The 24,857-nt window shown below is 40.6% G+C and overlaps 1 protein-coding gene across 1 annotated transcript in view; it reads left to right on the top strand.

Moving 5' to 3' along the window:
• The window catches only part of acbd6 (acyl-CoA binding domain containing 6), a 37,274-nt gene that overhangs the window by 1,729 nt on the left and 10,688 nt on the right, over positions 1-24,857 (top strand). The window contains exons 3-6 of the mRNA XM_073476867.1: positions 185-281; positions 3,906-3,982; positions 10,900-11,005; positions 14,807-14,896. Coding sequence (XP_073332968.1) covers positions 185-281; positions 3,906-3,982; positions 10,900-11,005; positions 14,807-14,896 — 370 coding nt within the window. The remainder of the gene's footprint in view (positions 1-184; positions 282-3,905; positions 3,983-10,899; positions 11,006-14,806; positions 14,897-24,857) is intronic.

The following is a 24,857-nucleotide window of genomic DNA, read 5'->3' as shown; positions in this document are numbered from 1 at the left end:
CTGTTTTCTGTGTGAATGAGAGCTCATGTTAAAATGTCCTGTCTGTTTAAGCCTGTTATTTTTAGTCTTTTTACACTCTGAAAGACTTTGTAAAACATGACAACACATGATATAAATAACAATGTAAACCTTCATCTTACAACTGTAGCTTATGATTGTGGTGACATGTATGATATCATTACAGGCAAGCCTGGAAGCAGCTTGGAGACATGGAGGCGGAGCAGGCAATGCAGGAGTACATTTCCTGTGTCAATGTTTTAGACCCTGAAGGCTGTACGAAGGTAAGGACATTTTTGAGAAGCTTAACACTAATCTTGATTGTAAATTACTGTACATAGTTAACTATGCTACACACATTTGTGTCATTGTGGATCGCAATAAAATGGTTTCCAAAAATAAGCACTGAATAAATCAAAGTTATAACCAAATACAGGACTATTATAAGAGTAAGATCAGAGAGGTGTCATAAAACCCTCTGAAGGTGAATGATGAAAGATGAAATGAAATGACTTGCAGCGGGATAGAATAAAAAATAAAAAAGACTTATTTTGTCTGCAGTGCACATTTTCTCCTGGAGTTTTTCACTCACGATAATACTGAACTGAAGGCCAAATCCAATCAGAGAATATCATTTGAAGCTCCTAACACTGTTCCGTAAATCATACCTTTCCTGCCAGATTACAACATTTAGCTAAACTGCAAATCTCACCCACCTGGCACTTCATGTTCCAACTAAAATTAGCCATGAGAAGTATTTCAGATAAACATAAGTATTCGACTCAGCTCTGCTCCACGGTAAGATGAAAAGGATGACAAAAATAGAAACATACAATGTCATTGCTGCCCTTTGCAGATGCAGTGCAGTGTTTTTGCCAGTAGAGGTCAGTGTCACAGTGTCATTTTGTCCCAGGCCTTTTTGTAGCTCTTTATTTTGTACATGTAGCATGAAAAATACATGAGAAGATTATGTTGTCTGTTCTCAATAGCTGACATTTTAGGATATGAATAATGGAAAAAAACTGTCATAGAATTGCTGTCGAGATGAGCTGGTGTGTATGGTGACATAAGAAACTGTTTACATCTCGACACCCTCCTGTGTCATGTCCTCCTTTGACTGTGTCAGGAGAGCTGTGTTGCCATGGACGGGCTGTCCTTTGGGGCGGCAGCAGAAGCATTCAGTTACACCAACAACTGCTTACTGTCTGCTGACTGTTATTGATGGAGCACTAAACTTGTCATGCATGATGTTTACATCAAAATGTGTGTGAAGTAATAGTAAATATAGAACAAGGCAGATTAACATATTTTTACTGTGCGCAGATGTAAAAGTGATACTGTTAATACTGAGAAAAAGTATCATTTTAAAGGCAGCATTTAAAAAAAAAGATTATCCAAAACTAATAACAGTGGAGATTATAGCAGCAAGCAGCAGCACAGTAGCTGGCTCCAGTCTCATAATGTAGTTGTGAGTGCGTTAAGCGACTCTGTCAGAGTTAAGTCTGAGACAGTTAATTTAATGTTAATTTGATGTTTTTCAGGCCAAATATCCGTTGCCTGATATGTCAAAGATTTGATGCTGCAAAAGTCTGCGATAATATGATTCTTTTATGTGCATTTTTTGTGTACCTACTGTACTAGTAATTGTAGTAACTACCAAAAAATGTTGCTTTAAAGTATTGAGAATTTGATGTTTAAGGTATTGACAGATTTAAAATAACTTGAACAAAACCTTATCCAGCAGGTCCCTGGTGCTACAGCTACTCGTTGCCATAGCTTGTAATTAAGTAAGAATGGCATAACTGAAAGAAGGGAAAGCTTTACATCCAAAAGGGCCTACCACGTCCACACACAGGCAACACCTGAACCCAGTGTGTGGATTCCCTCTACAACATGGGTCTTTAATGTTTTTCAGGCCAAATATCCGTTACCTGATAGACAGAGGGATCAGAGACCATAACGCATACTGTACATTATACAGAATTATGTTGTTGGCCTAAAGTGCCATGTATAATCAAATTGGCAGCAGTTGTAGCAAGGTTAGGTGTGATAGCCTCACCCTCTGCAATTTCTCTGGTGGTTTCTGAGTTGGAGGGTATGTCAGACTAGTCTCTTGAACAATAATTTACAAAACAGTCCACTGTGGCTCACAACAAGGACAGCAAACTTGAGAAAGTAATACAAATAACTGTCTAAAATGCTTCAGTAATGTGTAGTTAGCCGACTAATTTGCCTTTACGGATAGGTGATGCGCAGTGATCTAGCGTACAGTTGAGATTGCTTGCTCACATGATTACACGGTGTATCATGGGTAGACTTTCATCGATGTGTAAATTAAAGTTGTTGTTTTTTTTAAATGTATCTTTGCTCATAGAATGCTGTATTTATGTTAATATGTATTTCTAGACACATTTAAATAAAAAAAAAATAAAAAAAACTCTAAATATATTATCAAACAATAATTTGCAGCCCCCCTGCAGTAACTTTGAGGACCCCCTGTTGAAGACCCGGCTCTACAAGTGTAGTACTTTTCCCAAACAGTGGGTGGATTCACAATCACATAATGCTCTACAAACACAGCCCCCCAGATGTAAGAAGGTTGTTCTATCTCGAATTGAAAAGCCAAAATATAAACGTATGTGTGTCTCAAAGGCCTTTTGCATGTCCTGTGTGACCTACTGTAGCCTCTCACATTTTTGCTCTCCATTTTCTGCCCTTTCTCCAGTTTCCCTCACCTCTTTGTTACTGCACCTTTTCCCGCTTTCCTCTTTGTGCTACCTGCTTCCCCTTTAATTCATCTCTCCCCGACCCTTTTTTCTTCTTTAACCCTTTTACTCTTCTATTACCCCCATCCCTCCCCTTTCTTTTCTCTCCTTCTATAGTTATGTCTCTTTAATAGCGTCACTGTCAACCACATGTCCAATCCTGACACCTTCTTTTCTCTTGGGCCATGCTGCGGGGCAATACTCGCTGACTCTGCCCCACGGCTGCACAATGCCAGGAGAGAGCTCGGCCAGCAAACGCAGAAAAATGTCCCCCTGAAAAGAAGATGATTGTATTAGTGTTAACAAAGCACCATAGCATGGCAGTGGCTATTCTTTTTGAAGCACAGTCAAATGGTGTAAGTAGGAGTGCATGGACAGAGAAGCATGGGAGAAAATAATAGGCAGAATTTGACCTCTGTTCCTTCCTCAATTGTTGAGCAGACACTGGCTTTATATTACATTATGCTGCAGAGGAGCAGAGCCCGGTGCATCAGCGAATATTCTGAGTTTCTGAAGTGAATTAGGTTGTCCCCAAAAGTGCTCGCACAGTTGTTTTGCCTCGCTTGTCATGTTCTCTCCCACTCTCGCTGTTTTCTGAAATCAGATTTGTGTGGGTTCTTTTGTGAGTTGAGGTTGGTCAGAAAAGAATAGGCTGGGTAATAAAGTCTCGGCTGAACTGAATGTAACATGGAATTCCATGAAAAACACAGAAGATTAACAAGGGCCACAAATTAAGGCACTATATATTTTATATTGGTCTTGTTGGACATTAATAACCTATGAGGTCATGTCTGAAGCCCCAGAGACTTGTTTCAAAATGACACAATTTGAACTCAATACATTTGTATCGTGCATTCGCTTTGCAGAGGCTGTAGGTGAAAAGCTATAGGTACAGCCATCCATGGTGAATAGAGGAACCTAACCCCTTTGTATTGCATTGAGCATACAAGACAATCAGGTCAGTACCTCTTGTCCATATAGGATAGCAACACAGGCTGCAGAACTACGCCCAGCTGGACTAGGTTGGTGTTTGACAGCAGCTATCATTGGACAAGTTTGGCAACAGTGACAAACATCTGTATATGTTTTAACTGTGTATAAGGTGGATGTTGTTCTTAAATGTGATTGTCTTTTACTTGTCAGGAAAGACGAGGAGCAGAAAGAAGAACAGGCTTTGGAGGAGCAGCAGTCAGCTCTCTGTACCAGGAGGAGATGATCAGGTATTTACATCAGAACTAACACAAACTAGAGCTGCAACGATTAATAGATTAGTTGTCAACTTAATCACCATCTATTTTGATAATTAATTATCTGATTTATGCTTCTTAAAGGGTAACTCCATCAATTTTACACATTAAGTGTGTTTACAGGTCTTGGCGAGTACAACTGCATATGTGAAAAAAGTAGTATGAAGACTTTTGTGGCTCCAGAGGAAGCTTCGTGCAACCTGATCAATTGCCCTGAGTGATGTCACTCAGTGGTAAAGCTGCATTGTGGGTAATGTAGGCCCCAGGTTTTGAAAAGAAGAAGAATGTGTGGAATAAATTTTAGATTTTGATCATTTGTTTTTAGACTGTCCACAAGTCCGACAGTGTTATAGGAGTGTGCAATGCTAGACCAGTGGACTGCTTTTCAAAACCTGGTGCCTACATTACCCACAATGTATCTTTGCCACTGAGTGACATCACTGAAGTCAGATTACATGCAGCTTCCGCTGAAGCCACAAAAGGCTTTATACTACTTTTTTACATATGCAGTAGTACTCCTCAAGACCGAAATAGATTTTATTGTGTAAAATTGGTGGAGGTCCATTAAAATGTGAATATTTTCTAGCTTCTTTATAATATAATGATTTTTGGGTTGTGGACAAAACAAGACACTTGGGAACATCATCTTGGGCTTTGGGAAACACTGATCAACATTTTTCACCATTTGTATCATTTTATAGGCCAAACAGCTAATCGTTTAATCAAGAAAATAATAAACGGATGAATCAAGAATGAAAATAATCGTTAGTTGTAGCCCTAACACAAAGGCACACATGCACACACAGACCACCACACATCAGAAACTGTGGAGTTTTCCAGACACACATTGTTCGTTGTTGACTCCGTACACGTCTCACACGCTCTCTTCATTTTTAAAAGACTAAGCATCTAAATGCATTTCCGAGTTCTTGAGTTTGCTGGAACAGACTCAGCTTTTTCCCTCCAGCTGTGAATCACCACTTCTCAATGCTGAGGTCAACTCTATCTGAGTCTGGCATTGTTAACCACTGATCTTGATGCTGTATTTGATTATATTCAACAGACCGTAACTGCAGTTAGGTCCCGGAGACGTCATACAGTTCTGATTTATGTTAATGAAATATATTCTCCATTTACTTCTGCCTGGCAGACTTACTCAAGCTTAAAAACCTCATCTTCATTTCAATGAAAAAAAGAGCTCTTTTGGAGATGAAAATGAGATGTGTGAATCCTGCAGGTTTTCCTCCTAAATGGCTGTATATGATTAGTATGCACGGTCTCGGGAAGAGGCGGCCAGAGTCTCCCCTTTTTAATTACGTTACGATTCGGGGGGTACTTTGAGGAGGTGGTGGGTGATGAAGACACGCCGGGAACAGCGGAGGGAGGCAGGTACAGCAGGTTTCCCAGAACGATGCTCCTCTTGCTGATATCCAGTAGCAACGATGCCCCGAGGGAAACCGGCGAGGAGGAAGTCATTAACATGGCACGCACACACACTTATGCACATGTGTGCACACATAAACATACACTCGCTGCTATACGTCGCTGCGATTGGCATCCAAATCCATGCATAACCTCCTGGAACTGTCACACTCACTGCTCTGCTGCTTTTCAATTTCCTCTCCCTGACACACACACACACACACACACACACACACACACACACACACACAGACGCACTCCATATTAAACAGCTAAGCACCTGTTAACCAGACAGAGTTAATTGCATTGCTCACTGCTCATCTCGATCTGTGTTTGTGTTTGTGTGTGTGTGTGTGTGTGTGTGTGTGTGTGTGTGTGTGTGTGTGTGTGTGTGTGTGTGTGTGTGTGTGTGTGTGTGTGTATCGACAAAAGCTGGATTGATTAGCAATATCCCTGGGCTACTGAGCTGATCAGTGTGTGATTGAAGAGGCTTTGAATGCTACATTTGTAATTCGCCTTGCAAAAGGATTCTGATAAACACTGGAGGCTTTGTTGTCCGGACACTTTGCTGGAAACCTCTGCCGAGTTATCTGAGTTCTCATTGTTTCTCTTACTTCCGTGGAGCTCGGCCATGTTGAGAGCGGTCGACCAGGGTCCTATAGGGGATGTGATGACAGATTGTGTAGGTGTGTGTGTGTGCGTGATGGATTGTGTGGTCGTGCTGTTGATCAGTGTGAATCTCAGGCCAGGTAGATGAGTGTTCTCCACCACTGTGGCCAGTTTAGCCTGATGGATGAAGGACATATCTGCCAGTACACCAGACTGGACACACACGTGAGCTTGTAGCACTCTCACACAAACACGCACACACACACACACACAAAACCCTTGGTACCCCAGTTGCTGTGATGACAGAGTAGCCTATGACCTTCCCAGCATGCATTGCGGGGCTGTTGATGTCACGTCGTTTATAGGACACACATTAATCATTTGTTTGTTTATGGCCTGTGTGTGTGTGTGTGTGGGTGGATACATGTGTACTCTCACTGTGGTATGGACCACATACAGGTGTTGGTCATGTGTGTGTGCATTCATATGGGAGCTTATTTTAGAACTTGTTCACATTATATAAGCGTACACTACATACTTCGATGTGTGCTCATGCTTTTTATAGATGTGAGCATGTGTCATGCGCCCGTCAGGCCGCCTCTGTCCGACCATCGACCAAAGACTGATGAGCTGGCCTATTGATTAGTTGCCGGGGGAGACGGATGGTGGCCACACATCAGGGACACTTGGGGTCACCATGGCCATCAGACGAGGAAGTGGGTGTGGTCCATTGTGGAGACTCATGAATAAACATAGCGCTGGTAATCAGGAGTATGTAAATGAATGTGCTCATACATAACCCAGCAGTGATAAAAGTGTAATGAGTTATTCATAATTCATCACGGGCTGATGAGGAGGTGATGGGAAGAGGGAGGGGAGGAACGAGAGAATTGGGAGAGAGGCGTGTAGATGAAGAGCTGAAGAAAGGGAAGCACAGAGGTTCATTAAAGAACAAACAGCAGACAAAAAACTTTGTTTGTGTCTGCTCTTTGTGTCGATTTTCAAACTACATCAGCAAACGACTAAATGTGTTGATGTGAGTCAGACTGGTTAATCTCCACTGTGGGTGGCTTGAAGTTAAATCCAGCTGTGTGCGGATGGAGGGCTGATGTTAGAGGGCAGCGACACCGAGGAACTATGTGAAGTTTCTTTGATTTAATTGTTCTTTACATCAAATGTCTGTATTTGTTCAGACAGTTACACACAGCCAAATGAGCATATACACATAACAGATGGTTGCTAGTAATGCTGCCAACTGTTTTTGTTTGTTGCTATTTTAAAACATGCAAGAAGGATAGATCAGTGGTTTTCAAACCTTTTGCCCAAGGCAAGCCAAATTGTCAAAGCACACCTGTAACCTAACATGTGTTATCTAATACTCTGTACACAGGGTTTTAAAATACTTTATGAGGGTGTAGAATTTCCCTCTGTATTAGAAAATGAATGTGTACAAAGTACTGATGTAGTAAATTAAAAACATATTAATTACTTGTTGTATAGTTTTATACTGCAGTAATAATATATAGTTGTAACAAAATCACATGGCACACCTGGATCTGCCTCATGACACAGCATTTGCGAACCACTGCGATAGATATTCAAATGCTTTATAAACGGTCACCTTCTCTTTAACCTCAAAGAAGTCAGGATAAAAATGCTCTTGGAAATCCTGAGAAAGATGAAAAACGACCATAGTTGTTTTTTGGGGTGAGTGCAAGCAAGGGTTTCACCCAGGCGACTATTTAGCAGAGGTGGTGAGGAGCTCAGATTGTGATGCAACATTTTTGTATTTGTCTGTCACAGATTTTCGGTTAATCATTTGGTCAATGAAATGTCAGAGAATGGTGGTGTTATGGTATTTCAGGTAGTAAAGCAAGTACCAGTCATTAAGGCTGAGTCTTCAGTGGCAGCCCAGGTTTGCTTCCAACTCATGTTGTCAAAAATATTGAAATATTGATACATATTGTTGCTGAATCAGAAAAGAAAACATAAAAAATGGTTCAATACTCATTTTTCCCAGTTTCCATACTCCAGTACTAGCTGCGTTTTTTCACTTTCCCCTCTTTACAGCAAGTTGACACATGCACCTCTGTAGTGCTCACATTGCCCCACCTCCAGTACACAAATCTTGGCATGTTTATTTTTAATAAAAATCTAAAATTGAATGCCTTCAATGTTGTTTCAATTTTCCCCATGGTATTGAACATGGTATCAAATATCAATATTTTTATTGATATAGTATCAAAGTTGTAAAGTCCATTATCGTGACAACACGAGTTCCAAGCTGTGGCCCTTTCCTGCATGTCATCCTCTCTCTGTCCCCATTTCCTGTCTCTCTCTACTACAACTATCCAATAAGAAGAAATACTGTAATGCCAAAAAACTAAAATTACTTTACAAAATGATGAAAAATGCTCATCAGAATGTTCCAAAACTCAGGGTGATGTCTTCAGATGCCTTGTTTATCCCAATCACAGTCCAGAACCCCAAAGATATTCAGTTTACTGAAGAAGAAGAAGAAGAAGAAGAAGAAGAAGAACTTTCTGACAGTTTAATAAAGGACTCTAAACAATTAATCAATAAACCAAGTTGTTGCTGATGACTAATTGATTAATTAACCAATCGTTGCATCTCTGTGTCCAGATCCTGACACATCCTTGTTTGTCATTAATTTAATCAGTAACGTGACGACCTAAACAATCGCTTTGATCATTGTGTGATACAGCCCACTGCTCCTTTTCCCTGAAGGTTGATTCCTTTATTTCATGAAAGTACATGATATTTTCTGACGTTCGTGAGTGGAGGTGGTCTTTATTGCAGGCAAAACATTGTTGAAATCCTTGAAGTTGGTCACACTTTGTGACATGCATTTTGTGCTTGAATTTAATAGCCAGAAAGGCAGTTTAAGGTAACTGAACCTTCAACCTAACTATGATGGTGTCAGTGGCTTGTGCTCAAATTACAGAGCTGTAACGATTTGTAGATCGATAAAGAATTAGTTGCCAATCATTTTGATAATCAATCCATCGATTTCAGTCATTTTCAAGCAGAAGTGCTTGTTCCATTTGCTGCTTTTCTTCATAATGTATTATGGTAGATGAAGAGTCTCTGGGTTTTGGACTGTTTGTTGGACAAAAGAAAAAATGTAAAGGCATCATTTTGGGCTCTGGGAAGTTATTGCCACTTTATAGACGATTAATTGATTAACCATGAAAATAATTGGCAGATTAATCAGTCACGAAAATAACTTTCAGTTGCAGCCCTACAAAGCTAAACAACATCCTCAGTCTTTATGGGGACGACAGGCCTCGGTGTCTCCTGTGTGACTGGAGTGAGGTGTGTGCTGTGCAGCAGAGCAGGCAGGCGTCAGAGACAGGAAGTGGGGGATTTGGCCTTGGGGATGACTGACTTACTGCGTGGGAGTGGTAAAGCGGCGGGCATGCAGGGTTTCAGTCAGACAATAGCGCACTAAATTCAATTAATCTGAATGGCCGGCATGGGTAAGAGGGGAGGGGAAGGCGTAAAGCTCTAAATGAGATTTCGCCCCTTCTCTCCCCTTCACCCAACGGCCCTCCTTCACCACCACCACCAGCACCAGCAGCAGCAGCATCCCTGCACCCTGCCTCCCCCCAGCACTCACTCCTGTCCCCAATGCCAGGAGGTGATTAGAGACACAGAGATATAATCAGAGGTGGGACGGTGCTGCTGTGTGTGTGTGTCGTGTGCCAGCGTTCCCGAGGGATGTGGCACGTGTGGCTGCTGCTTCAGTATGAGACAGACGGAGCAGTTTTGTTTTTGTGTTATCTGTGATATCTGTGTTTGATGACTAAATACTTCACAAACATGGCATTAGCTGTGTTAGGCATGCGCACACTTGAATGGACCTGCAAGACAGTTAAAGGGTCAGTTCACCTAAATTACAGAAAAACATATTTTCTCACTAGTCTCTGGTATCTAGCCATGCTGATAGTTGTTTCGATTTATTCGTCCATGTTTTGAGATTTCTGTAACAACAGTACAACAGGGGTGAGTGGGATTTTGTTTGTAATGCTCACAATGTCCAAGTGCCCATGTTACTCTGAATCACAGCCTAAACACACTGAAACCATTTGTGTTTGTGACCTCAGTAGAAAGTAGTTCCAACTAGAATGGCACTCAGTAGAGCGTATACAGGCTAAAGAGTCCCCATTAAATTCAATCAAGCCTAATCCAATATCAAATGATACGTCTTTAAATCCCCTAAATCCAGATTTTTATTTGGCTTAGCATCAAATTGTACGCCGAGATACCAACCACCTAAATACACATGATTTCATCGATCAAGATCCATGCATTATTCCCTGAAAAATTGACAAAAATGTCAAAAAAACGCACAGTTAAAGAAAGTGAGAAAAAAAACCTGCATCCGTCCCTTTATCCAAATCAGTAGAAAAAGTTAATGGGGTCTATGTTGGGCTGAGATCCATCCCTCATTCAAGTTTCGTGGAAATTTGTTTAGTATTTAGTACAAACCAGCCAACAAATGGACACCAGCAAAAACATAACCTCCTTGGTGGATGTTATAAAAACTGTTCACAGGGAAGTCTGTGGCTTGTTCAGAGAAACCAGGAAACAGAATGTATAGAGAAATGCTGCTGTTAATTTTTAAGAAATGAAATCCATTCACCTCCATTGTTTTGATGTAGAGGCTCCTGAAGTCTCTGACATATATCTCAAAATCAGGGCAAGTGAAACCAAAGAAAGTCATCTGATTCTTTAAGCACAAATGTTCAAAAAAATAGTTGACTGACTTACTGTCCTCCTCTCTCTCTCTCTGTCTCTCTGTCTCTCTGTCTCTCTGTCTTCTGTACCACTCTCAGGGAAGAGGACAAGAACATCTTTGACTACTGCAGAGAAAATAACATCGACCACATCAGCAAGGCCATCAGCTCCCAGACAGTGGATGTCAATACTAAAGATGAAGAGGTAACTACAAAACAAGGCGCCTTGATATGTTAAGTGAAACCGTACTGATAGCATGTGAGAGTTATTACCATGACAACACTGTAATGTCATAATTTGGGAAAGTGAGTAACAGCAGTTTGAGGGGTAGAGAACGGTTTATTTATCCATGTGTGGAGGGATGTACCTTGCTAAAGTGTCCTTTAGTAAGTCACTGAGTCTGTGCCAGCTGCAGGGTTGGTCTCATGTGCTCTGACCTCTTGTGCAGAAGGGCAGGTGAAAATAATCAGTGGAACATCATGGAAAGTACAGGTCACTCGGGGATGCTTCACGCAGCCCTTTTTTGGCATCGTTACGTAATGGTTTCAATGAATCTGAAGCCACAAACACATGGGAACTGCTCCTCAGGCCGAGATGTGTAAATTGTGTGAACTGCTATTACCATCGCAAGGTGTTTTCTGGATTGACCCCGGAATCCATTCATCTGCCCTGGATTCATTATCGTCCAGGCCAAATGGCTCGATCCCTGCCTCTCTTTCATCACAGCCGATAAGCAGACGGGTCGGCTGGTGAGTTCCCAGCCAAAGGCCAGATGGTTGAGGGACCTCGGCAGAGAAAGCTTTGTCTGTGGACTTCCATTGTTGTCGTTCGCTCACCTGCAGCGCAGCTTGCTCAACAGCAGAGGGCAGTGGTGAAGTTTCACATCAGCAAGACCTCTGATCTGCCTCTGCAGCCCAGAGAGAGAAGGCAGAGAGAGGCAGAGCGGCTCTATTCAGACTCTTTGGATGTGTGACCAAATATTCACCTGTGTTATATATTTCTAGTCGTAACCAACAGAGCAAATACCAGTTTAGACTGCTAGTGTGTGGAGGATTTTCAGAACACATTAGGACATGCTTCATGCAATTTCCACATTGCTCTTGTTTGAATTTGTGACTTTTTTGAAGATAATTAATAAACAGCAGCCATTTAGCATCATGATTGTATTCAAGTAACAATAAAAGAAAAACGGAAACAAAAATCTAGCGAAACCAAAAGGTGAATACAATGTTTTAGTCAAATAAAAGAGAAAACGCAAGCAGTTATATGTTCTTCTGTACGATAAAACATTTTGTAAAGGCATATACTTCGCAGAATCATTATTGAGAAAAAACAGAAGGGAGGTGACGATGTCAGATTACCCCATTTTGAATGTAATTCATATAATTTAAATTTGGGACGAGTCAAAACAAGGATACAGTTTCTAATTCAATTAAAAATCAATCAAACATTGTTTTAAAGTTTTGATATAAATGAAATAATTGTACTGTTTAGTGCTTCACAAAAGAATGAATGAAGGTTTTGACCACAAATAAAACATTTTACTTATCAGTTCTAAAGCAACATAAATATAATTTATAGTTTTGTATCACATCCCTTCATTTTGGAAGATTCTAGCCCGTTCACAAATGTTATTTTTGATTTCTTTAATCAGTGTGGCTCTCTTAAAATAATCCAAATGCTTGAATTTCCAATCTTATTGTGATTACACTTTTTTATGTATATATCTGTTATATTTTTAATTATATATTATATTGTAACATGAGGTGAAAAATGGGACCCTCCCCATCTCTCTCAGTTGCCTATACAAGCCTGTGGACGATTTGTTAAAGTTGTTTAATGCTGCTGAACTGTGGATGTCTGTGCGAAGGACTTGGGTCGGATTTTCTGCGACAGTCCAAAGGATGTGACTTTATGCGCGTTCTCAAGTGCCTCGTCTCAATGCCTCTCTCCACTCAGTTAACAGAGAGCATTAGTAGTTAACGTTAGTTGAGAAATGAAGTCTGCTAACATAAACTAAGGACCGGCTTCCAGCACAACACAGAAGTTCCACGGAGCCCCTTTAATATAATGTATTTGACTTTGAATTAGTTGAAAAATGTTCTGTGAAATTTTACAAATAGCTAAGTTGTTGGATCTAAATCTAAGGCATTAATTAGAGGTCTTCTAACTTTGTAATGTTTAGGTGCATTACAGCCACATGAACTGGTGTGACAGAGTAGAAGATCCTGAACTGGGGATACAGTGCTGCTCTGAGTAGCACCATAAAGTAGGACTTGGAGAAATGTTCATCATGTGTTGTTAAGACAAATATATAATAATTTCCAATAATATCCAACAGGCAACATCCATGCCAAAACTGCTAAAGACTCACCTTAATCTTGCCTTTGTAGTCTGTCTGGTACTGAAGATTTGGATACAAATGTGTATTAGATTGTGAAATTTTGCTTTACCTTTATTTCCAAAGTAATTTATCATTATATTACATTGTGGTGGCATCTTTCACACACTTGCATTAATTTTTCATACTTGCCTACGCTGCATACTTACTGTTTTATACCAACTCAGACACAGACCAACACTCCCTGCATGTAACACTGCAAGTGTGCATTGGGGCAGCCAAGGAGAGAAGACATTTTCACATTTTGCGTACATGTTTACTGACAAGGTGTGCATGTGGGGTCCATTTGTATGTGTGGTTAGAGATATCCTTTCCTTTACTATTGTTAGTAACTGCTAATCTTTTCGATATGGGAGTGAGCGTGAATTTGTCCTCCTTGAGAAGGAAGTGCTTAACATTTATTACCTGTAGTTTATCTTTCTGGATAATTCAGCCCTGATAAGAGAAGACCCTTCTTAATGTACTTGCTTCTAAGTAATGAGGCTCGCCCAAACTTTGAATGTTTCTATAAACGATCTTAACATTAAATGCTTCACTTTGTTTAACCAGAATGATCTGTAATTTTAGCTTGCAGATTATCGGAAAAAACATCATTCAAACTCAACAGAAACAAAATAAACTTCACAAAAACCATCTTGGTTAGTCTTTCCACTGTTTCAAGAATCGCCAACTCTGGTTAAGTTGAAATGAACGCCTGATTCACCAAGTTATATGTGAAAATATCAGGAGAGACTCAAGAGCGAGGTCGGGCATCAGAACAGGGGGAAACAGCGGGTAGACCCAAAACATTTCACACCGACAGGACCAATTCCTAAACTTTTTGTAACTATTAGTCATTCAGACCCAGGTTTAAAAACACTAGAATTACCCTTAAATCACTGTAAACCAAATTTCCACTAAACACTTGTGTGCATAGCATCCAGATGGAAACGGTAAACTGTGAGTCTTCAGCACAAACCTACTGAGCACACCTGGAAGAGAGCAGGAAAGAGAGAGAGGCAGAGAGAGAGGCGCAGAGAGAGAGTCCAACTTATTGGTATTCTGGACTGGCTCATAAGTATCCATTTTAACATGCAGCCATGGTGATCAATATGATTTAAGCAACCGAACTGGACTTGGAGAGTTTGCTTTACCTAATTGGCCTCACTGAAAAATGAGCTTGCGTGGTTTTATTAGAACAAGGATCTTGGACCCTAGGAAAGGATCGTGTGTGTGTGTGTGTGTGTGTGTGTGTGTAAGATAGCGTAGGGGGTTGCTGATCAGGGGGCTGCTCTTGTTTTGTGCACAGTGTCCCATCAATCAAGCTTTGCAGACTGTGTGCAGGTTACTGTAATTTGTGCGCGAGTCCTCGATCTCTGCTTGCACCTTACTGCTCTTCTCGAAACACACAACTCCGACACACACACATACACATACACAGAGCAGGCTACCTATCCTGTCACTCTGTCCACTGGTCAGGCTCTGAGTTCTGAATGTGTTCTGCAATAAAGCTAAATTAAACATATTAGTGCTGTTGCATGTTTCAGTTCTACTCCACAACTTTTGCACATGCCATGTTAAGTATGCCGCTTCCTGGTAATCATCTGGTGTGTTTGTGTTCTCAGGGTCGGGCTCTCCTGCACTGGGCCTGCGACAGAGGACACAAGGAGCTGGTCTCTGTATTACTGCAGCACAAAGCCGACATCAACGGTCAGGTGAGCACCATTTCTCCGACGTAATTTGTCCATCGAAAGTCAGATTTTCGCTCGATGATTGCTGCGGAAAATCTGGTTTAGGCAGCCAGATAGTGCTTTCAGTTTGTGCCTAAACCTGAAAATATTTATTTCAGAAGCTAAACGTTTAATTCTGTTTCCTCTGGAGAGTTTCCTCTGTCCTGTCAAGTTTATAACTACACCTGTTAGTTTTGCTGCTCAAATGTGCCGCGATATTTGCTGCAGTGACATTACTGCGCTCATAGAAACATTTAAAATAAATATTATTTTATTGTTTATAGGATTTTTAATTGTGATGTGTGTGTGAGTACGGACAGAGAGAAGATGAGAGAAATTTTTTTAATTAGTTCATTTTATCAGCAATCTGACAAAGGAGTTCATCTTCACATTTCAAGGACACAAAAGCTTATGGCAGTACATGTCATCCACAAGTGACTGTTAAATGCAACCGTCATGAGTTGGGTGAGTACATGTATATCAATACAAATGCTGTCAGATTGAGTCCAAATGTTGCAAACAAAGGGACCTGTGGATTCTGATGATATTTATGATCCCAGTTTCTCCATGTGCATAATGGAAAGAAGTTCAGGCAACCATTTTCTAAAGCATGGCGGAGTTGGTGTCTTCCAGTCTTAAAGAATGCGTTTGTTTGCTGATACCATCCCCATCATTAGAGCGGTTTGAATGTGTGAAAGGAGATTTGAAGCATCTCTGTCAGAAGAGAGGATCCTCTGATAAACCCCGAACTAAAATTAATTTGAGTTGGTGATTGATGTGATAATTTATTGGTAAATTAATGAGCGGAAGCAAAATGAGCCTCTCTTTTTTGAAAGTGTACGACAACTTCTTTGTTTACCTGGAATGTCTTACTTGGAGTTATTGGCTTTGGAGAACCAAAGTCACACACCAACTTCAGGCTGTCACACGTTCTAGTTTCATTCTTATCAAAGACATAGCAGCATTTGTTTTGTTTGCATTCAACAACAGCTCCCATGAGTTTTTGACCTATGTTATATAGACTGAAAACACCAGTATTAGCTTTCAGCTCTTCAAAAAGATCGATGAAAGAAATCCTCTGTGGGAAAATACATTGTGGAACAGCGACTTGCCCAGAACTGGAGCGGGACTTCAGATATCTATTACGTTATTAGATTACACCCCTATAATCGCATTAATTACTAAACTGGAGAGCTGGAGTTTTTTTAGGTGGTGGAAGAACATAAACATTCATGCAGTGCACAGTTTTTTCAATAACACTTAACTCAGAAACAAGGGTTGGTTTGTGCTCTCGTTTCTGTCCATCAGAGACCAGTTCATTCTGACATCTTGAATATGTCACTCTGCCAAAGAACAAAGATGAGCTGAACCTTTTTCTTCCACCAGGAAGTCTTGAAGCTGGTTTTTGTTTTAGAAGTGCACATGTAAAAAGGCCAAAAGTGACATCTCCAGCATCCCTATTGCCATTCTCTCTTCTCTCTCCATCCCTTCCAGAAGGTCACCTTTAATTCACTTTGTCCCACAGACAAATCCCCCAGAGCTTTAGCAGACAGAGTTAGCTGGTAGCTAGCCTAGTCTTTAGCCTCCCAGAGGTTTAGCAGCATCCAGGAGGCTTTAGCTCTGGCGGTAAGCTGGCTCAGCTGCACATCGGAGAAATTACTCCTCTTCCCTGCCCAGCAGGCACGACACAGTGCAGTTCACCGGGCTGCATGCTGAGGCTTTAACTGTAAAGGCCGAATCAATTGGAAGTAATCAGGCAAATTGTTTTACGTTGCACAACCCACATAATCAGGACATTTCACAAATGACTTTCTCTTTTGTGGTCATGCGTGGCCCCTTTTTGTTTTGAATGCCCACAGGGACGGGGTGGATTTGCGGCGAATGGTTCATAAAAGACTTAACAGTGGGATAACTACAAAACACTTCACTAATGATTTAGAGCCATATCAAGATAATGACAGCAGAGGAGGGAGGATTGATGTATAGACAGAGGCTTTTGTCCTTTTGTAAGATGTATTTACAGTCGTGTATCTGTCATTACAGTATAAATTAATATTCCCCATGTGCCAAGATTTTTCAGCAGTCAAAGATGCAAACATAAATCTTTGGCCAGGTAGTGATGATGGATGGCTGAACTTGAGTAGACTTTTAGAGTTTTGTCTGATTTTACCGCTTTTCATATTAAAACATGGAGGGAAATGAGTCAATCTTTTATCTTAAAACTTTTGTATTGCAGCAAACAGACAGAAGATGACAATAATCTCGAGATTTCAGGTGTATTTCAATTATTTTCAATCCTGTTCTGCTTTTGAAAATGAGCAAATATGTGTGCGTGAAGCAATTAAAACCTAAGATAATGTTTCAAAGGGAGTGCTTGTGCATTCATGTCATCTGGACCTTTCCACCTGCACGTCTCTCAGGTGTTAGAGGAAGCTGGCTGTAAAGATGACTGAATATTAAAGACACTGGACCTCTGCAGCGGAGTTACTGGGAGCAGATTTATGAGGTGGCAAAGAGGTGGCTGAGAGAAAAATATAGTCAGCTAAATCACACCACTCTGTCGCAATGCCAAATTATCTCACTGTGTAAAGCTTACAGAGCGATATGCTTCTCATTAGAACCTGCTCGAACATCCTTTTGTTTTGTTTTTCTTGGGGTTAAGTCAACGAGGAAAGACGATGAGGAAGAAGTGTAGGAAAGGAAATAAGTAGCGTTCTGTAATATTAGAGAAAGCTAAAATTTTGACCAGCTGCTTTATTCGTCTGTCACATAAAACAAAGAGTATGGGAGGTTGTTTGTGTGTTCATGAGAGGCATAGAGGAATGTTTGGGTTGTTTGCAAGCTATTACAGCGACCAGTAATCTCTCTTGACCTCTACCAACTGCCGAGCAACCAGTAAATAAAGATCAAACATGATTTATGCTTAATTTGTTGATTAAAAAAGAGGGAGGGGGGACTTGAGAGTTTAAACAAAAAGTATTATTATTTGCTTGGCAGAGGAGGAAAATCGTTTGATTTAATCAACTGATTGTTTTAGAGAAGTGTTCCCAAACCCTGGTAACCTGCATTAAGGGCTCGTTTGATAGTTAATCCTGGATCAAGGCAGCGAGGGACGACAATAGGTAGCTGTGTGTGTGTGTTTGAAAACACAGATCGCAGCTCTGCCACCTGCCAATTGTAGCTCAGGCCCTGGTGTTGCTACTGTACATTAAACCCCACCCCCACCTCCACCCATCCTCACCACTGCTCCCTCAGCTCACACACACAGAGAAAGTGGGGCAGTCGGCACAAACTGTGGGAAAGATGGCAGTAAAAGCTCACTTAACGTAATAATGGAAATTAAGGCTTAAACACTGGACTTATATTTTGTGTGCGAGCATTAATGAGGCTTAAGTTTAGGACATTCCATCATATCAGTGAAAAAAACAGATCTCACAGCACAAAGTCATCACTAATTAGAGTTTGGTCATCTTTTGTTTTAAAGACGCTACGAATAAAGTGCTGAATCAAACTTTTATGGGTAATGACCAACATATATGCCGATAGCTGGCATCGAATATTAGCTCATATTCCTGTTTAATTTATTCTGATCAGATATAATATTAATCATAATTTTTCTGTGGACAAAATAATCTCACCACAGGCTCCGTTGAGTATCTGTTTTACAGCTTTCAATCAGATCGTAGGGATTTTTGTCACATGGAAATTTGGATGTCTAAATTTGCTCATTTTAGATTTTATTTTGTTAATCAAAATACTTCTGCAGCTGCTTTGTATTAACACACGATCGAACAGAGGCGTTCAGTAGGTTTGTTAAGCAGATTAAAGATATGTAATTAAAAAAAAATGTATATTCCTGGATGTGAGTCATGAAGAAAAGTGCTATTTTCATATAGGTACTGAATCTATGTTTATTAAAATAAAAAAAATTAAATATATTGTTATTGAGCATTGACAGCGTAGTTGTACATTCAAAAAGAATAGAAAAAGACAGAAACAGAACACTTTTTTTTTGGTCTGGTCCCCTGGCCGACCGCAGCCCCAGGCATCGAGCAAAACAGAAAAAAAGTGAACAATTAATTAAATAAAGAAAAAAATGTTTGTTTGTTTTTTTTAAATAAGCAAAATAAGAAATGACCAAATTATACAATTTAAACAGACTCAGTCATCTGACCTATCGGGCATAATATCTACAGTGTCTATCAGAGATAAAAAGCGGTATCCATATTTTATCAAAGTTTCTAAGAGAGAACCTCAATTTCTCCATCTTTACATTTTACAGAAATCAACATATTTCCAACAATATCCAGTTGTGATTCCAGGTAACTGACCTGATTTAGTTAAAAATGTTTTACGACAAAGTTTGTCTGTCTACAGGAGACACAGAAGATGCTCCAGAAGAGAAATGACAAAAAGATGCAAAACTGCATCAGCCAGACTTTTTCTTGGCCAGAAACAGTTTTTTTTTTGTTTTTGTTTTTTCACACATTATAAGTTCTTTTTGTACAGATTAAACAAACATATATGATACAACCTGCTAATTGCTGAACATGCCAGTAGGCAGATTTAATTAAGCTTTTATAGAGCCAGACTGGGTGTTTCTCCCTGCTGTGGTCTGGCTGTAGTTTCATATTGTCTCAGTCTCAGTCTTCTCATCTAATTCTTCTTAGCGAAAGCAAATAAGCCAGTTTCTCAAACTGTTTCTTTAAAAAAAAAAGATGGCTCAGTCATAATCTGGGAATCTTGTATATTTGTTGATTTTAATTAATAATGTTTCCTTTTGTGTGACCTACAGTTGAGGAGTTTTGTCCTTTCATTGGTCTAGACGTGTTTTTGTGTGTGTCTGTTCTCCCTGTGGTCATTCTCTGTCCAGACGGTGTAATCCCACACCCACAGTTAAGCCTCATCCCACACACACACAACTTTTGGTTTCCAGGAGGAAATCCCAAACCTTCCTCTAACCCTACCAACAAGCTGTAGGGTTGCCATGGAGATATGCATTAATAGAAAGGACGTGCCCGTTCAGGGAAACTGGAGTCGAAAAGGCAGGGCCAGAGTGGATTTACACAATGTGCGACTGAGCACTGAGAGGGTGAGTGACAAAGGTGGGATTAGTGTGACAAAGAGGAAGGACAGGTGAGATGCAGGTTAACACAACACAGACACAATGTCAGGAAGGAAACATCGTTAAGGTTTAAAGTAACATGGACATGTCTCACATGCTTTTACTCGACTCATGCCTGCTTTTTTTTTTTTTTGCCTTTCTGTCTGCCTCTCTCTCTTTCCCCTCTCCTCATCACTCCCCCCCCCGAGCTCCCATCCCCTTCACTCCATCCCTCCCTTGCCTCTCCGCCTCTACTTTGTATTAAAACAACATGATCCATGAGGCGGGGAGGGCGACTCGCAGCACCGCTAATTCTAATTAATCCAGCGTGGTAGCACGGCCACGGCAGGCCCCAAGCGCTCCCAGTCTATCAGATAGAAATTCATAACTTAATTGAGGTCAGAGCCTCGAGCCGGCAGAACAAAAGTCTCCAGCCAGGACCAGCTAGATCAATAGTAATAAATATCTGACTGGGCAGCCTACAATTGGTGGCTAGAGAGCACAACAAGTCTCGTACACGTAGTCTGCATGTAGAACCTGCAGGGATATCTGAGCAGTGTGTGTCACACTGGAGTATCCTCTGACATTCCTAAAATGTACAGTTTTATTATCTAAGACCGATGTGTACAAAATTTCACAAGTCTACAGTTTGTGTTTGTTGGCCTGTGTGTAAAACACACAGGGCGCTCTGTATATAGCCGACAGCATGGCTGATTTGTAATGGCAAACTCTCTTTTAAGGTATGGATCCACTGATTTGATATCGATGTGAGCTGTGTGGGTGGACTCGCCTATATAATGGAGTCAAACGCTGAATAATGACTGCGTGTGACACCCCAACTACTTCTTATAATGCTTATATTTATGCTTACTCTACATTCTCGCATCAGTTTAAGCAACCAGAAATATGAAGGAAAACAACAACAAAAAAATCATTGCTTTTTGTACCTCAAACTTACAAACATCTCTCAGATCATATTTACTCTCTTGTTGTCAGGGAGTGAGTTTGATTTTGCTCTGAACATAATTTGCAATATTTTATGATAAAATAAATCATTATATTTCATAACACTTATGAAGCAAACAGTCGCATTTTCAATGTCCATTGTTAACTTCTAGATCTTGCTCAATAAGTCAGCCAGGCTGGTATACCGTCAGATATGAGATAATGTAGATATCAGCGTAAATATTGGCTGATAAGTGACGAGACATTAAAGTTCAAAAGGCAGATAGCAACAGTGTTCGATACATACTGTAGTTCATTTAACACAGAGTTCTGACGTGTACATTTTTGAAGTGTAAAGCGTCACACACAACACAGATCTTGGTGACAATTCTTTAATATCCAGATTTTTAGGATCCAATCAAAATGTTTGTTTAGCTGATGTGAATAATAAAGTGTTAATATCATCTTGAGGTAAATTCACGGTTAAAGCCAAGGCTGCTTCACCAGTTCAGGCTACAACCAATAGCTATTTTCATCATAAGTCAATCTATTAAATGTAATCAATTAATCTGTGAGCCTGTAAAACATCCAAAAATAGTGAAAAATGCCTATCACAGTTTTCCAGTGCCCAATGAGAGCCAAAGATAGTGCAATCTTAAATCAATCTTGATCTTGTTAATTAAATCTGATAAAAGAGTTAAGCTGCAAACTCTCAAACGTTTGAGCATTTCTGCCACTCTTGAAGAAAACTGTTGTACCTCGCTAATGAGTTTAATAATCCAGTGTTGCTCTGAAATAGTGCAGATGTACTGCATGTTGAATAAATGGAAAAAATATAAAACGTCAGACTTTATAAATATGGACCACTGCAATTACCAAATAGCATAAGACTGCCTTTTTTTCTCAAAGTGTTTAAGACGGCTGCCATAAAGTTTTCTCAGTTTGTGCCAAATCCTCAGCTCACAAATCAAAAAGCATGTCAGGGAAAATATTTCATTTTAATCAAAATGAACAAATCTGAAGCATTAGCATCTGTTCATGCACATTGCTCATGAAAGAGCATAATAAACCTTATCGATATTCATTATATATCATACTGAAGTTGCAACATTCATCAAAAAATTAAATGCACAGCTCTACTGTGGCATTTTAGAGCTTTTTAAATTCAAGCTCGGTCTGCTGTTGTTGCCAACACTGAACCCTCTCATCTGTGTCCTCTACTGTGGTGTCAACTACTTGTGTGATCAAAGTGCTAAACACACACACACACACACACACACACACACACACACACACACACACACACACCATGGTGGTTGATTGAAATTCTATGGTGGAGGCATTATTACACGTTTGTATCCCTCCCCTTTCCCAGCACTGCCTCCTATAACTAATGGCTCAGTCAGGCCAGTCATAACAAATATCCAGCCAGATTCGTCATAATTGTGTGTGCGCATGTGTGTTTGCGTGTGTGTATGTCTGTGTGTTTGTGTGTGTGTGTGTGTGTGTAATTGTGCAACCTCCCCAGAATGTATAGGGTCTTTAAGAAAAAGAAGCCAGCAAGGTGGGAAAGTAAGAAGACGGAAATTATCAAGGAATCGGAGAGTAAAATAGGATGGAGAGAGAAATAGTGCGGGTAAACAAAGATATAAGATGGATACTTGTTAGATTTGGGCGATATGACAATATATATTTTCACACAATGTTGATTTGTTTAATATTTTATTTCTCCCTGGCACGTGTCCCTACCACCTCTCTGGGTCTAGTGGGGAATGTAACAAAGCAAGTAAGCAAGCTTCCACTAGCTGTGTTCACTTGTTGTACCGGTCAGATAAGATGAGCGAGTCGGACAAAGCATAGCCAATTTCAAGATTTTATTCAAAATCAGTTCCCAATACAATCAATTTTTCTGAGATTTTGTCATTTATGTTTACAAAAACATTTAATTTCTTTGGCAGACAACATCATCTACCAGCGGCGTAATGGTAACATTGATTTAGTGAACTATAGCTCGCGGCTAGCTCAAATCAGTCCAGTCATCCCCAGTGGAAATTCATTATTAGCCAACGCTAATAATGCAAAGTTGGCGGTGTTCAGACGCATTCTTGGCGTGCTTGCCTGGTGTTGGTCTCTCTTGTTCCATTTAGAGTAAAATAGACGTTAAAGTAGGGTATGCTTTAGAGTATGGCTACCTTTCAGACCCAGACGTGTCTTGGATTCTTAGTCAGATCCAGTCAGTATCCTCCCCAGCTCCACCCTACAAATATAGTCACATCTGGCTCCTAAAAGCCAAGATGACTGCTTCAAAACAGACTAAATCAGAGTAACAGCAGGAGAGCGTTACCACCAGAGGAGCCAGTTGGTAAATCAAACTTTAAAGGAAGTCAGTCGGTAGGAGAGAGAAAATATCTTCTCCATCAAAAAAAGCCTCGGGACCATTATTTGCTCTTCTTTTAACAAATTAACTCTCCAGTTTTGATAGATGCTAGCAGCACCTACGCTGACCTCTTGAGGAGCCGCCATTGTCGTTTTCGAATGAACAGTCCTTTCTCTCGCTGGTCGTCACACCATAATCACCCCCGTAGCTGGTAGTAGTTCCTCAAAGAACACTGATTGGTTCAACGCCTCTGTGCTCAGCCACAAGCACATCGCTTAAAGCCTGGCGAGATGGATTTGCGAGCTCACATGATCACATGATCTCCTGAATCCAGCAGCCGCACAAGGAGAATTTATTGCTCCTGCATTTAGTCAAGTTTCTTTTAGCATTTCTGATGTTTATTTGTTTTTCTTTTGGATGATTAAATCTGTCAGGCAGTTCTTTAAAAGGTTACCATTTTCAGGCAAAAAGGAATCAGGACACACCTCAGAAAAGTATAATACACACACATAAAAGGCACCATAGGCACACACACACACACACACACACACACACCACTTGACATTTTACAAGTCACACTGTAAGGTGCTCTTACAGGATTCATGTTTAGTACTTGCTGCACATTAGCTCGACTCGATGAAATGAGAGCTGTTGCCGCGCTGTGTTAAAAGGGCCTATTGGACATAGATACAGTTATGAATCTATAATATGAGCACTCAGAAAAGAGCCAGCGACTTGACAGTAATAGTGCAGCCTAAAGAGCCATTCTAGCAGGTAACAGTCCTCTTTGCCATCATCAGCTGTTGTTTCTTTCTTATTGGCCACTCACTGGGCCTTGCCTACACTCAACTATTTGATTTCCATCGTTCTTAACCATCCACATAAATTGTCAGGAGCATTAAAGCTGTCCTCGACCATTTCAGACAGAAAGAGGGGGGAGTGAGGAGTGAGAGAGTGAGAGCTGGATACAGACAGCGAGGGGAGGGGACGGGGGTGAGGAGAGAGAATAAACAAAGTAAGTGTTTTGCCTTCCATCAGTCTCCCGCAGTACTCAGCTTTATGAGTCCCTCACTCCAAATGCCTCAGCCGCAGCCCCCGCCGCCTGGCCATTGATTTTCAGATTACACTCTTTTATGTATTTATTTATTTCATATATTTCTTTTTAAACATCATCGATGAGCCGCAGGAGGACAGACGGGGGCCTCGGGCGATGTTAATTCTTAGTCTCAACCCTATCCTCCTCTCTGATGGCTTTAATGGAGGCTAAGGTGTCCCACGGGAACAAACGAGCTTGGCGACACGGGGAGGGGAGGAAAGATGTGCATGATGAGAACAGGGTTGGAGAGAAGAGAGAGATGTAAAGGAAAAGAGAGGCTTCTTTTGTCTAGTGTGAGTATTGTGGGTAAACGTGTAGGCTTTTAAAGGAGGCCAATATTTAGCATGGCTTTAGATACTCATGTTAGCATTTGTTCAGGAGTTGTTTTGGGGTGGGCGACCTGTGCTGAAATCAGGTGTATCAC

Source organism: Pagrus major, chromosome 11 (genome assembly GCF_040436345.1).
Source record: "Pagrus major chromosome 11, Pma_NU_1.0".
Lineage (NCBI taxonomy): Eukaryota > Metazoa > Chordata > Actinopteri > Spariformes > Sparidae > Pagrus > Pagrus major.
Note: the sequence above shows the minus strand (reverse complement) of the source record. Positions and strands in the feature narration are given on the sequence as shown.